Here is a 15,614-nt window from a genome sequence, read left to right as displayed (position 1 = left end):
AATGCTGATGAAAAAAAAAAGTGTCTCAAAGTTGTTAATAACATTTTGGCTGGAGAATGTTTTCACCTAGATGGCCCCGATTAGCATAAATGCATAAACTACACTTCATTACAAAAAACTCAGCTTTTGTGCAGGAGGCATAAAAACTGGATTCCTCCTGACATGTTCACAGAAAATAAAAGAAAATATGATGTAACAGGTTGTTTTAGGTGAACAAAAAATATTATTCTCAATCACATTGCTTTGTAGAACAGACAAGTGTTAAATTGTTTTTCACAAAACACTTGAGACACTGCCCAACACTTCTGCTGGCCCACAGTCAGTGAAAGGGGGTGGGATGGGAGGGGCCTCTTCTCTCTGATCCTTGTCTCTAACCCCCAGCGATAGCACAGCTGGGTACGAAGGATCAGCCTAATTTTCAGGTCCCTCTAATGATCGGCACCAAGAGTAGCCACTAATCCCTTAACTGAGAAAAATGATCTCCTCCAGCCCTGCAGTGCAGAACCAGACCCTAAGAGTCCGGTTAGGATGTAACGAGAAAGAGTGGGGGTGACTGAGCGGAGCCAAGATACCAGGCTGGTCATGGCTGCCCCCCTCCCCCCCCAAACCCCCTTTTAATGAACACTGTTGAGCGGTCCAAAAGTGATTAACATGAGGGGCTTGTGTATTCCACTATTATATAGGAAGACACACAAACCCTGAGTGTTGTAACATTGTTTTGCATTTTGTTTTTTGGGTGTGTTTAAAGAGGCTGCTGGTAAAACAAATGTAATATGTTGAAACTGACTGACGGCTTATCTAAGTAGGATGAGTTTCAGATTTTGATTTGTAGAATAACAAAAAAAATCCTTCCCCTTAAAACTGTCACTTTTGGGAATGGAGTGCCAACCGTAATGATACCCCCACCACGAAGTCTGCAGCATGACAGCTGAATACTAAAGGAATACTCAACTGAAAATGTATTATATTTTATGGCATTTTAGTATCACAAAACTGGGTTTGAAAGAAGTTTATAGCTGGCTGCTTTGAGAAGGATGGCATTCCTGGTTTACACCACAAAATACAGTTTTTCTGTGTCATAGCATTGCCTTCTTAGCTTCAAAGCTCTAAGGAAAGTAGTGCAATTAGTGATTTATAGGTGAAATAATACGTTTGGAACATATTGAGCATGAGGATCAATATGAGAGAAGTGGTGTATGTGGCAAGAATGGTTTGAGAAGTTTCTGTGGATGTTTGACTGGGTTTCTTGGCCTTGACTCCGGGTCATTATTAGAATTGACCATGCAGGAGCAAGACACAAACTTTTCAGATTCACATGTGTATAGAAACTTCTAAAATCTATCCTTGCAGAATAATGTGCTTCTCCACCAATCCGATCTTCAGTATGGTGCAAACTATCACTGTGTTCCAAATAAATCACTAAATACAATACTTGCAGCAAAGCTGAGGAGCAGCGATATTGGGACAAAGAACTTAAGATTGTTAATGTCTATTGGAGCAACTATGCATCTGAAAAATGCACAACATAGGGTGGAAAACTGAATTATATCACAGTTGTAATTTGAAAAGATTCTGCAGAAGTGGGGTTATGGTTTGATGCTTTTTTTCCACCTTTCAAACCTATAGGTGTTCCATTTTTCACAGTCAAAAGATACATTATATCTGAATTTCTCACTTATACACCACCCTGTTATTTCAACAGTTGATACCAAATTGCTGAATAATATTAAAACATCCAAGTTGCTAATTAGAGCTTGGTAAAACAGCCAAGCAGCAATCAGTTGTTGCAAATAGAAAAGAAAATGTACATTAAATCTTGAAGCTTACATATACAAGTATCTTATGGGAAAGACAAATGTGCAGTGCTTGAATGCATCAGTGAAAGTCTGGCTTCTCTGGGAAGGTGCATCCGACTCGTCTGATGATGACATTGGCAGCATAGTGTCCGGCCCGGATACACTCCTCCAACACCTGCTCTTGGACCAATGCAGAGAGGAATCCTGGGTAGACAGAACAGCAGAGGTCAACTTGTAACGATCTATTGAGTTTGGGGTGCAGTAAGTATTAACATGAGCCAGGTACCGATGACATCTGGAAACAGGACAATGCTATTTCATCCACAACAGAACCCAGATGATGATTGTTTAATGTGGTGCTGCGATCACCTCATACAGAGTGAAAACAGCAAGGCTGATGTCACTCTCATATAACCTGGAGACATTACTATGTCACATGGGTGGCTTGGATCAAAGGTTAATTGGGAATGTACACAGAAATCAAGCTGTGTGGAGGATCATTTTCATGCTGTACCTCCCACGAAGGCGTCTCCTGCTCCGTTAGTGTCCACAATATTGTTCTGGTCGATGTCCAAAACAGGGAACATGGTCACCCTCTCCCCTGTGGTCAGGACACAGGAAGAATCATAATTAAAGATGGGCATGAGTGATACCTCCCCCCAAACAAAAGTTTGGTCTTATTATGTTTCAATTGTAACTTGATATTAGAAAGCTCAGGTTAATTCACACAGCAGGGCTCTCTTATAATTAAAGGAAACTGAAATATTGGATTTTTCCAATTCAGCATGGAGATGTTTTTTGTTTTGACAAATTAATAATATGTAAACTAGAAGATTAAAACAAATTATTCAAGTCTTGTTTCAGCAAAAATGACTAGGTAAATTAGATGTTACAATAATAGACACTTATGCAAATAAACTACTAATGTCTTGCAGTTGCGTAATATAAATGTGCCAAAAGCAACAGATTAACAAATTCAAAAATCCTCAATGTCTATAAAGCTTTAGGTGAGTGCTCTAATAAATTAAAGATAATGCAAGAACAGTTACTGTGAGTTGTTTCAGTTCAAAAAGGAATCCATTAAATGAGTGCCTCTTTATTATCTTCAGTGGATTATACTGCTTCAATTATCAGTAGCATATGCACTTCAAAGAGACTTCCAGTTTAAAGGAGAGGGGAGCAGAAACAAAAATCTACCAGATGACAAAGTCTTGAGGTGTAGAATGACATTAAATCAGCAACTTATGTCAGAACAATCTAAACCACACACAAAATCTTCAAACAATCTAAGGCTCTGGCATGAAGCTTCAAAAAGGTGCAGGAGACAAAAGACTGACATGTGGATAAAAGGAACATGAGGAGGCTGACAGACCTCTTATTGAGGAAAAAAGGTTGGGAGTTTAAGGAGAACTTGAGAAAAAAGAAACTACAAAAAAGTTGTCTAATGAGGCTCCTTGCTAATCCAACAATGGCTCACAGAATATCTGAGCCGCAGATAAGACACCCCATCTTATCAATTCTTGAATACATTTCTGTTATTTTCCTACAGGGCAAAAGATGCACAACCTGCAGCTGAGCATATGTTCAACACCTGATATCAAGGAAATTACTGTCAGATGCTGACTGTGAGAGAAACTCAATCAAGTTGTGGTTGAAAATGACATCTTACCAAGCAGAATGTGACTGTATAACAGGTCAGAAACCAAAGATGTATCAGATAATGAGTTGGGTTTGTATAATGACACATTTTCTCTTTAAAGAACGCATCTGATTGTCACTTTGATAATAAATTACAATAAGACAAGAATCCTTTTAGGATCAGCTAATTAGTAGCATAACGACATTGCTTAATTAATGCCACAGATGAAGCCTGAGAATCCTCCTCCCTCTTGAAATGATTAACAGCACATGAAAAATGTGCCAATAATGAATTACAGTTTGTCAGTAATTCCACAGTTAAGAAACTCAAGTTCTTAGATGTGGTTGTGCTTATGCGACACACGTTGTGGTTATAAAACCGGATGCTATAAATTTGAAGCTGCTGCACTTGCTCAGCACAGACTCTGCTGTCTACTTGACTTAAAAAAATTACTTAATAGAAAATCATTGTGTGTAAATACGGTCATGGTAGTTAAAAACTCAGAAGTCAGAACAGGAGTCTTATTAGAAACACAGTTTGCAACCAGATAACCTTTCTCTCATCTGTGTGATAACACTGCATCTAAAGGTGTCAGAATTCATTAAACAAACAGATCAGAATCTGTGAGATCTATTGCTATGTTGTGGCAATTAACAGTTCTGTTTTTGGATTCCTGTTAAATTCCTTTAAGTTCACTGAGAATGAAGGACTGTTTTACTGTACTCCAGCACACACTGAGTCAGTTTTGCTTTGTTGTGTCTTAGTAACTGTTTTTTATGTTTATTTACTGTTCCCTCCAGAAATTTGTAAATGCAAATCTCATTGTATTTGCTAAATGTCAGTTATTGTTCAGTCTTCATTGTTTGGTTTTTTTCCTACTAATTAGTCAGTTTGGTCAATATTACCTGCAGTTTTTAGAAAAAAATAACCGCATTGAAAACACCTATATTAGCTGAAGTCACAGTTTCCATAAATGTCCTGGAAAGTGTGGAAACAACTTTGCTGGAATTACTTGCACATACTTTGACTGAAATGTATTCTTGTTTACTCTACTGTTTGTACAGTAGGTGAAATGCCAAACTGTAATGTCTCAACAAATACTGGTTGGATTGCAACTCATTTTATTTTTTCAGATATTCAAGGTTTATTTAGGGTGACTGGGATCTGCTGGAGCCTATGCCCCGGACAGGTCACCAGTCCATCACAGGACCACACACAGATGAACAACCACACACACTCACACTCATTCCATTTAGAGTCACCAATCAACCTGACATACATGTTTTTAGACTGTGGGAGGAAACCAGAGTACGTGAAGAAAACCCACACAAGCACAGGGAGAACATGCAAACACCACACAGGAAGGCCCCCCCCCTGGGTTTCGAACCAGGAACCTTCTTGCTGTGAGACGACAGTACTAACCACCAAACCACCATGTTGCCCATTCACGGTTCCCAGAAGATGAATTGTAATGATTTTAGTGATCCTGTTACTTTCAACTAGTTCCATCATAAGGTGTTGACTGAAATATCTCAAGCGCTATTGGATGACTTACCATAAAGAAAATGTTATAAATATTCATGGTCCTCAGAGGATCAATTCTAGTAACTTTGCTGATTCCCTGATGTTGATGTTTTACCAGACACTAAACTAAGACAGTGGATATGACAAAAATTTACAAAACATGAAAATGGGATTTTGTATTTCAGTATGTAATTGATGCAGTTTACAGACATCCCATATTTCTTTTGCTACTAATCAAATTCAAAGTTTGTTCTCTGCTGCTTGGGGAAAGTTCACATAACCTCACTGAGGCACATTTTTCAATCTGACTGACATGTTAACTCAAGTTACACTCAAACAATTCCCCAGCCATCTGTAACAAAGACCTCACTGGCAAATCTCTGTCGTGGAAATGGTAATCATAAAAAAAAAAAAAACTCCTGCCAAAATGCTCTGACTTTGTTGATACTGGCTTGTAGATCGCCTCAAAACATCACTTTGCTGAACTCATTTCACAATTCACTGTAATGAGATCAGCAACATTGTTTTCAATTAATAAAACCCTGCTGTACTTTTTTTTTTTTTTTTAAGTAGAAACACTAACAAATTCTTGTTCCTACAGTTTGGTTTGACAAAATGAGTGAAGCAGCAGACTGATGGTGAATATGTGGGAGGGTGGTATGGCGGTGCTTTGACAGGTAACCTGCAACAGGAAAAAAAAAACTAAGAAAAAACTCAAAGGGATTCAAATACTTCCTTGCACTAAGCTGTAATTGTGTGCTTTTGTTAATTCACCCTTCATAATTCCCTCATTACAACTCTTGAATGGTGGTGATTAAACTTAAGAAATTCTTTCAACAGGCGTCTCTTTGAAATGAGAATCAATTAAGTCATTTATTATTGGCTATTCTTTCTCACAATGCCAATTCACAGCACAACACTGGCTGAGAAAATGCTCTCATGCACAAAAAGCGACTGTACATGCAAATAAAACGACCTCGGCTTTATTGGAAAATGAGCATATGGAGTGTAGTTTTGACTCGGAAATTAGTACACGCTTCACTTGCTAATGTTCCGCTGCTCACTCCTGTTGCTTTAAAAGAAAGCAGGTGGATCAAATAGGTGTCAGATCATCAAAATTAACTTTGATCCCATCACACATTATAATCTACACAAGTAAAACAATTAAGACATCATTTTAAACCCCAAGCTGCCAAGGGACTCAATTAGACATGACTATTTTGTTAAAAGGCATGAGCTAAAGTACGCATAGTTTAAGTGCAACATCTTTATGTGAGAAACTTCCTCGAGAATACTTCTTCTGGAACATTTCCTGTTGCATTTCTGCCAAACTCTGAGCCTCAGAGAGGAAAACAACATTACCACTTTCTTGGCAAACACGACAGGTTAGGAGTGAATTGACATTCAATCTGTTTCCCTATCAAAACCAGCATCTTTGTTCACAAACGAGTTAGGGTGAAAAAAAAAAAGCATATTCCTGGAATTATTCTAACCACAAGCAAAAGATCATCATCAACCAATATCCTTTTAGGAAGATATAAAAGAAAACACTTCATTGTGAGACGCCAAGGGAAAAAAACAGGAGGTCTTTCTGACAGTGCAGGCTTTTAATTGATTTGTCAATTACGAAAAATTTAAAAAACAGCATGTTTTTTAAACAACAATTAAAATTCCATTAAGTAATGTTTAATGTAATTTAATTTAACTTTGGTAACAATGAGAAAATTAAAAAAAAAAAAACAAAAAAAAAAAACTAAAAAGAGAGTTTTATGCCTTGAAGCCAGTATTTGTTTCCTTCTTTACCTCGAGTGATTAACATGTATAGATCAGGTCTTGTTTTTTCAAAGTTAAAATCTGCTTGCCTTGCCCCCTTGAGAGCCCTAAAACTCGCTGAGAAGCAGAGTCAGGCTTTATCAAGTCCTTATCAGCGATTAGAGCAGCAACCCCCGCTGAATGATCGTTTATTAGATCTCCTCAACGTTAAGGTTCAGGGCACAATGATCTTAATTACTGCTTTAATGGGTATATAAGCAAAAGCCCACTGTAGTTCAGCAGTTCAGTGGCAGCTAAATAAAGGGCCATTTCCCCTGTTCCCAGCTCTTAAAAGGCATATTTGAAGCAGTAGTGTGATGAAAGGCTCCAAATGAAGGACGGGGAGAAAAAAAAAGAACAATAACAAATTGACATCTCTTTTTGGAGAATTATACCATGGGGGAAGGCATTCTCCCATCCTTAATCACTATAAAATGGTTTAACATGACATGCAGAGGCTGGCAAATGATCAAATCCTGACAGGAGGACAAATTGCAAACAAAATGAGAGATCAAGTTTATTAGAGCGCCGCCTCTGGGAAATGAAAATCTTTAATTCTCTTTTTACATTGACATTTATTTGGCTGGCATGAATAGCAACGTTCCCACACTCACATACACACACCAGTTCTGCTGCACCTACTACTGTAACTGCTCCACCGCAATGATAGCACAGTCAATGACATTTATCATGTTTGCCTTTGTAGATGACATCTGAAACACATTGTCTTTCATCCCGCCTGCATTCATCATGTATTTTATATAAAGTTCACAGCAGCGCACAGCACTGTCTTCATGCAGGAGCAATGAGAGAAGCAGGTAGGAATTATCCATCACCTCCAGCACAATGGATGGATTCCTGTTAGGCGTCTGCTTAAAGATTTCATTTCAAATTCTCATGAAAGGAAATTCAACTCCAGACACTTTGATAAAAACAAAAATTCAAATGATCTTGATTAAAATATAAGAAATTAAGACTAGTCAATAAAACTAAGTATTAATGTTTATTGACGTAAGGTGGAAACATATTGGTATATCACATAATACTGTTAATTTAGTTTAAAAAAAAACTTGTTTAAATTAATAATTCCAAGCAAGTATTGAAGTCTTTGTTCTACAAGCTTGAAGAGTTTTGTCTGATGTAATGCACTGAGGAGCAGCAAGCACCAGCAGCATATAATATGCACCAGAGCTTCCATGTCTGTTGTTTTTATTTAAAGAAATGAAAGAAATACTCCAGAAAATCTGTAATTTTATCACATGTTCCCAAGATTTATATATATCTTAGTTACAATATCATGACTATTAGTGTGTGTTTCCAGTCAGTGGTATGGCTGTCAAATTATGAAGGGCTACACAAAGCAGTTGGTGTGGGTGTCCTTTAGGAGTGGAACTCACTAGACTGAACATCAGTTCAGTTTTCACATGTAATATGTGATTTTGTAAAATATTATTCTTAACAGTGTGATATTAATTTCACCTAAACCATGCTGATTTACAATCTATTCCAAAAAAATATCATTGGGATATATACAGTTAACATAATAATAAAGTATTAACAAGTTTCTAATTTAATTAAATTTGGTCATTTGGGGTCAGTGGAAACTGTGTAAACACAACACTGACATATTACTAATGTATAAAGTTACTGGGGTTAGTTTGGTTCATAGTCACTTAATTAAAGATCCACAACATACAGAGAAATATTGTTATTTAGGGTTGGACCCACCCAAAGTCTAACTCTCCTCTTAGCTCTGCTTTTGGTCGCTTGCTGAGGGAACTGGCTGCTGTTTGGTTCTAGACACGCAGCTTAAAATTAGTTTATCAGGGTTGAAAACAACTGCATCCTGTGGTTGTAAACAAAGCTGATTAGTGAACCAAAAACAGTAAAGCTGTGTCACATGCACGTACACACATTTTATCGATTGTTAATATGAAATATTGATTACAGAAATTAATCTTTATTATACCAAGATAGATCTCTTAAGAGTCCTGGTGAAAATGGCAACAGAGTTAACACAGTTAATTATTGATTGCCATTATGACACACTGTATAAACCATCGGCTCATAAATACTCTTGCCATGAGGAAGGAACTGAGGACACTGAACACACGAGGAGACAGTGTCCTGCAGTGCTAACAGTCCTGCTGTAGCTGTGCTTCTCTGCAGTCCCCAGTGATGAGTGATATGTGAATCTTAACCTGAGGCCATCTCTCCCCGTGCACAACGAGTTTGAATTGCAAGGGCAATGAGGAGAGACACCCTGTAGCTCCTAACAAAGGCAAAGGCTCCCAGCAGTAATCGGAAACTATGGTCTCTCTCCACAACACTTAAACCTGCAACCCTTGCTCAGTTATGATGACACTGCTTTTTAATACCCCACTAACAAATATGCCCTGTATAAAAGGAAATTGGATTGATTTGAAGACCAGTGTTGTCAACCTCTCCCCAAGGTCACTGTGCCAGCATTTTGCAGGAAAAAAGGGCAGGATGTATGAGCTGAAGCATTAAAAATTGCTGAGGACTGGCCTGGAGTCTGTCCAAGACAAAGTTAGAAGTACTTCACAAATCAATGCCTGCTCTCTGCATCCCCCACACTTCTTTTATGCTCTGAAATGACAGAATGTAGTGCAAGCATTCTTTTTTTAACATCTGGTGTCAATATTGGAGGTTAACTTCAAAGAAATTACTGATAGCATCTATTTAAGGCTGTGTTCTGCAGTTTGGAGATATGAGGTTTAAATAAAGGGTAAAGATGTCCAAGAGGGGCCAAGGTTGGGATGGCTCCGAGTGGTACTTAAGTGAAAATATGTGTAGATAAGCGGTCCAAATGGAAACCAAAAATGGCCTACCAACAGTCGCAACAGTGTCGTCCTTGCCCTGGGTAAAGACCACCATTCGCTGCCTCTTTGTGTTCTCCTTGGGGAGGTTTTGGGTCTTCTTTGCAATCTCTGCAATGTCATCTGTCTGTTAAAAAAAAAAAAAAAAAAATCACCACTGGGTGAGCATGTTAAGTTGAATAAATGCATCACGAAGAGCAAATTCTCAGGAGTTAATCAAAGATCAAAAGTGTGGTGGAGAGGTCAGATTTTTCCAACCCTGGCAGACAGATCAAGCGATAATGAAACCAGATGGGCTATGAAACCATTCTGAGAAGAGATCAATAGAAGCACTCAACGATGCTTCCATGCAGTTTACACAGGACCTGCAAAATATTAGAATGTCATAGTCCCTAAGTGAGATGAAAATAAGTGTGTGAAGATATGCTGTTGTCAGATAAAGCTACTTCTCCGAGCTAAAGGGATAGGTGGTGCGTGTACTGTATCATTCTCTCCCTGAAACAGGCCATCTCTCCTCAGCATCTGCACAGAATAGATATTCTCGCCTGGAGACAACAAAACTCTCCGGAGTGCTTGCCTTTGATCATGAGAGGGATAAAAAAAAACCCACACCTGTCAGTGCTACTTTATTATTAACTCATCATGATGTACTATGAGCAGGTGGAATGTCTTTATCGCCGTCTCGCAGTGGGGTGGACTCTGCTTTTCCATAATATAGCACACTGAGGAGCTAGCATTAAGGGTCGGAGATGCCTCTAGCATCTGTATCAAAGCTAACACTCAAGCACCTTCAGGGTGAGCAAATACTGTGGTTATGGGAGTAATCAGATAGATAGGCTCCAACCCAATATCACCAGCCGCGCTGGCTCACTCAAACCAATGAGCTTTTACACCTCTAAATGTTTCCCAAACGTCCTTTAATCAGCACTGAGAGGTCCGGGGAGACCCTGGGCCGAGGAAAAATGGGTGTAACACTCTAAGTAAGTGCTAATGGTGAGGTTAATACAGAGGCCGTTAGCAGGCGATGGTGAAAAAAAAAAAAAAAAAAGGCAATTTGTCACTGTGACTGGATGTAACCACAAGCACTCCTCCAGACACTGAATGCAAAACCGCACAAGGCTTGAGCACATTGTCACCCTTTGGTTTTATGTTCACTGACATAAAAAAGGTGCTCTACTCAGGTTTAGGAGCTAAAAGGTTCTAAGGGCCAGAGGTGATAGGATAAGCATCATGGCTGTTGAGCAGGGCAAGCTACAAACACACACACAGTCACACACAATGACAGCTTGCTCCTTTTTATATAAAACACTTACCTGACAACTTCATATGGCAAAACAATGCAGAAAAATAATGTTCAGTGTGAGAGCAAGAGAAATGAATTGGCAAATGATATGGTCAATTTGGTTTCCTGCTGACAAATGGCAATATTTACGATTGTGAGGCAATTGATCAGACATAAATCAACAAACCGTGAAATATGAAAGCTTTACAAGGGTGTTAAATTGTGTCTCTGCATTGAAGCCAGTGAGAAACTGATCGTCTCCACTGCAGGCTGCTTGAGAAAAACAGCCAGGGAAAGATTCAATTAGAGCTGCGTTGCAGATAGTTCTTTGAGCATTTAAGGGAAACAGATCACAATCAGGCAACTGTGCTCAGATCTGATGATTGCTGTTTTGGAGAGGACATGGTTTTTATCTTGTATTTATAGAGAAGTGCTGCTGTCACTTTTGTTAGTCATCCATAATGTGATGATAACAGTGTTTCAGAATACATTCAAAGTGCATCTGGCAGTGTTTTTGTGGTCAGACACTGAAAAGTGGGCAGCAACTAGAAGAATATCCAATTATAAAAGCGCTATACTGACCAACTAACTTGACTGAATTTATATCAACCTCACTGGCCTTAAAAAAGTCAAACTGCAAACAAAGACACACTTCTGTACATTCGGTATAATTTAATAATATATATTTTATGACTATAATTAATTCTTTATTAAAGGTAATTAACATAAGTATACTGTTGATGTGCTGCAACTCTTTTTATTGGCTTATTATATAATTAGATTACATATTATTAAATTGTCTTATTATTATAAAATGCATTCATTTTATTTAACATGGATTAGATCTGACAAACAAAGATCCCTTTGTGATGCAAGAGTCCATCCTTTGACAATCTCCGTGACAACCGAGTACACTTCGCCATATGATCAAAGCCATAAAATGTGTATGAAAGCTCTGGAAATTTTCCAGTAAGTGGAACTTGTGCTAAGAATAATTTATTTCCAAGTTCTGTAATGAATATTGAAGTTTGTGATTTTTGATTATTGTATGTGACACATATGGCACATATTTAACAAAAAAAACCCAAACCCTATTATTCTAACTCCAACTGTATCCCCTAAACTAGTATAGTTGGCTGTTTACACTATGCATGAGAAATTCCTTCCAATTTAACCAGTGTTATAATGTATCTGTTAAAACAAAGGTTCATGTATTTGTATACTTATTAATATTTTGATGACTTGTCAGTGTACAACAAAATTACGTAGGCCAGTTCTTATAATACACAATAAATTTGTCATCAGAAAGTGCCACAAGAAGAAACAGACAACTGTGAAGGAAACCTCTGAACTACAACCATCTAGAAATGCAGTAAGTACAGTACACACCTCTGATGTTATCTGAAAAATCACATTCATCCAATGCAATTTTGCAGCATTCTGGCAAATCAGGTTGACAGGGAAAATGTCAAGGAATTGTACCTACTAGGAGAGTCTACATTTTGCCCTTTGTGTGTGTGTGTTTTTTCATGTGGCCCCCTCCATCACCACCAGTGCACCCCCCCCCCCCCCCCCCCCCCCCCCCCCCTTCCTTTTTTCTGCCTTCATTCCTTCTCCTCTCTTAAACCTGTCACTGCCATCAGGATTGCATTTCTATTCCAGTCACGTTGATCACACCGTTAGTGATTCTGGATGACAATTATTCACACAGAGCAGAGCCATTTTCAAGTCAGCTCTACCTTTGAAAGCGAAGGCACTTAAAATACCTGAGCCCATTTTGAAAAACTCACACACCGGCTATTTGTGTTTTTGATTTCACATTGAAAAAATGGCAGAAGGAATATGCAAAATGGAAGTAAAAAATAGACTAAGAGAAGATCTATTTTACACCTAAGAGACAGCCCCACTTTAAAACACATAGTGTACATTCTATGGGGTAACGAGAACTGTAATTTTCATTTCCATAATCTAAAACCACAGGTGGCTGTAATTTGGTTATTAAAAGACTACAGTGTGTTTCAGTGTGGTGTAATGCTATAGCAGTGAAGGGAAGACATACAGTATCATCCCTGAGTGCAATGAAGATAATGAGGAGGCTTTTTAACCAGGCAACCTGATGAGCCCCGAGCCTGCAGAGAAAGGCTTGAAACCATGCCCAACTTCTCAGCTTCCCAAGAGGCTTTTCAAAATTCAATAAATAACATCTGTAGGCGATGTTGGGTGCAGACCTAGCAGAGTGCGTCATAACAGAGAGCTGGCTGAACAAAGAAACCATGACGACTGCCAGGTTTCCATAGCAACTGCTGCAAGGCCTGGAGAGTATAATAGCACATCAATCACTGTCCAAAAAGAACTTCATTATCAGCAAAAATAAGCATTTAGGATCTGTTTAGTGTGCAATTGCTGGTCAACTCACCTCAAAGCCCATCTCTTTGGCAAATGTGGCCGCTTCCTAGAAAAGAAACACACACACACACACACACACACACACACACACACACACACACACACACACACACACACACATAAATGAGCAGTTAATTGCAGAGTCACAAACAGAGCAGAATGTCACACTCCAGACGTGAGGTAAAGACATCTCGCTTCCCTCTGCTCCTCACATGCATGGCTGTCACTTGAGAATAAGTAACCTGAGTTAGTGTTGCTCTGCCAACTCCTGATTTAATAGGCATGCAGCCCACCCATTTAATCCATTGCCCACTTCATCTCATCTTACCACAGCAGCGTGAGATAACACCACGTCAGCCTCCAGCCACGAAACCACCACTGAAACCATGAATATGTACTGGTATGTGGGATTCCCCAACACTGCAGGCATTCAGCCCCTGCTATATGTTGCTTTGGTTTCCTAACAGGTGCACTTTAAAGGCACACTCCAGTGTGTATGGAAGTATTTGCAATTCAGGATTTTTAATTATGGGGCTTTGGGACAACATTCAAGAGTCTGCTAAGAAAGCAACACGTAGTAAAAGAACAAATAAATTAAATAATGGAAGCCAAGGGGGACAGAAAAAAAAAAAAATCAGAAATCGCTTGCATTTAAAACATTTTAGTGCATCCAAAATCTAGAACATTGTATGTGATGGTCAGCTGTGATGCTCATGTTACTGGCAAATGGGGAAAAACATGCGAAACCACTGGTATGATCTTTTAACTGATGACAGAAGCTGTTGCTTGTCATTTGAGAACGACCCCACAAATCATGACAGACAACCTTGTGCACTAAATTCACTTTTGACCCCAGATGAGGCAATAAGTTGATGCTATGATTCTAAATAATCCAATTATCTGCAGAAGGGGGGCTGGTGTTTGGCTGACCTTGGGGAGAGGTTGACAACCTGGTCCTCAAACAGAAGGGGAGGAGATGACATAGAACAATAAGGTTACTGGTCCCTGGAGGAAAGCATGGCTCTCTGCCTTGGATCAACATTACAGTGCCAGCAATATGTCAATTCATCTCCACCCCCACCGTCTCCTTACCGAAGCGGAGTGCCTGGTCAATTAGCCCCTGTAGTCAAAACACAGTTTTATAATGAGTAAAGGTGAGTAGCCTTTTCTTTTCTCCTCCCTTCACCTCTTCAATCTATCAAGGACTTAGGTCTTACATTTGTTTTCATTTATTTACAACCACATATCGACTTTTCTCCTCAGGCACCTTCCATTACCAACGTGCACCAGGCATCTCATAGGGATACGAGCAGCTTGGAAAATGTCTTGTCAAAACAGTGATATTTCATCTTAAAGCATTTAACAGAGGCATATGAATGAAGACTGGAATAAGATGGTGCTGTTGAGCAGCACATGCCTCTCTCATCCTTTGTCTCTCTCTTGATAGCAGCTATAATATTTGTGAGAAAAGTCTTTTGAGAGACTGTGGGTGTTAGAAGAAAAGATAATTGAAGTGATGTCTATGAGCCACATGTGTACAGTGTAATCTCTTTTAGGAATTTATTAATTTCTATGAGCTGTTATGAATGCCAACATCACAAATATTTCATAGTACAGGCTCAGCTAAACCTAATATATTGGCATGATAAATACTGTATGGCGGTAAATATGCAATTACTGAGACGACACAGGCAAGCCAATAAAACTGGAATGATAGGCAATAAAAGTCCTTATTCCTTAAGGAGCTTACAGCATTAATATTCAAAAATCTTATGTTTCAGGCTGTGCATGTTTCACATTTGCCGTGTTCTGTTTTGGTATGTTGGTAGACAGTTTTCAAATGACGATCCATGTGCTTCTACAGCTGTCGCCAACAATGACAAGTGCTTCGAGTGACATCTGGGCAAAATCCTCTTGTGCTCAAAAAAGCATCTCGTTTGTTCGGCGATTGCTGTGATTGCATGCTCGCCTTTGATGATCCGCTCTGAGTCTGATTCTAAAGGAGAAAGGACTGTTACAGATTTTGGGGCCTGCAAGTTCTCCTCCTCCTCCTTGGGCAAACAAGGTAAAAGATAACAAGGCGGGCTGAGTGCATGAGCCCTTTGCAGCCATAGTTAGTATAAAGCTATCAGAATGTGTGAGATGTTGCTGCTGTCAGAGGCTTAAACAGTCAAAGGGATATTTTTAGAGAGCTTAAGCTAATAATCCAGAGCCCAGTCAAGGGGGCGGGAGTCTACAATGTCTTGCCAAGCAAAATGAAAGAGGAAACATACACTTCATGCAAGGGACAGTTTCCAAAGTGTCACACAGTGTTT

At 39.0% G+C, this 15,614-nt stretch overlaps 1 protein-coding gene across 3 annotated transcripts in view; it reads right to left on the bottom strand.

Annotated features, from left to right (window-relative positions):
• Positions 1 to 139: 139 nt before the first annotated feature.
• The window catches only part of adkb (adenosine kinase b), a 93,971-nt gene continuing 78,496 nt past the window's right edge, over positions 140 to 15,614 (bottom strand). For 2 of the 3 annotated variants that reach the window (XM_026316062.1, XM_026316063.1), the window contains exons 8-11: positions 13,310 to 13,345; positions 9,624 to 9,738; positions 2,311 to 2,397; positions 140 to 2,000 (exon numbers count right to left, since the gene is read on the bottom strand). In XM_026316062.1, the coding sequence (XP_026171847.1) occupies positions 1,876 to 2,000; positions 2,311 to 2,397; positions 9,624 to 9,738; positions 13,310 to 13,345 (363 nt within the window). In that variant the 3' untranslated portion in view covers positions 140 to 1,875. Of the gene's footprint in view, positions 2,001 to 2,310; positions 2,398 to 7,229; positions 9,382 to 9,623; positions 9,739 to 13,309; positions 13,346 to 15,614 lie in introns of those variants that run through there. The other variant, XM_026316064.1, reaches the window with a different exon arrangement.

The sequence above is a fragment of the Mastacembelus armatus genome, chromosome 19 (assembly GCF_900324485.2).
Source record: "Mastacembelus armatus chromosome 19, fMasArm1.2, whole genome shotgun sequence".
NCBI lineage: Eukaryota > Metazoa > Chordata > Actinopteri > Synbranchiformes > Mastacembelidae > Mastacembelus > Mastacembelus armatus.
Note: the sequence above shows the minus strand (reverse complement) of the source record. Positions and strands in the feature narration are given on the sequence as shown.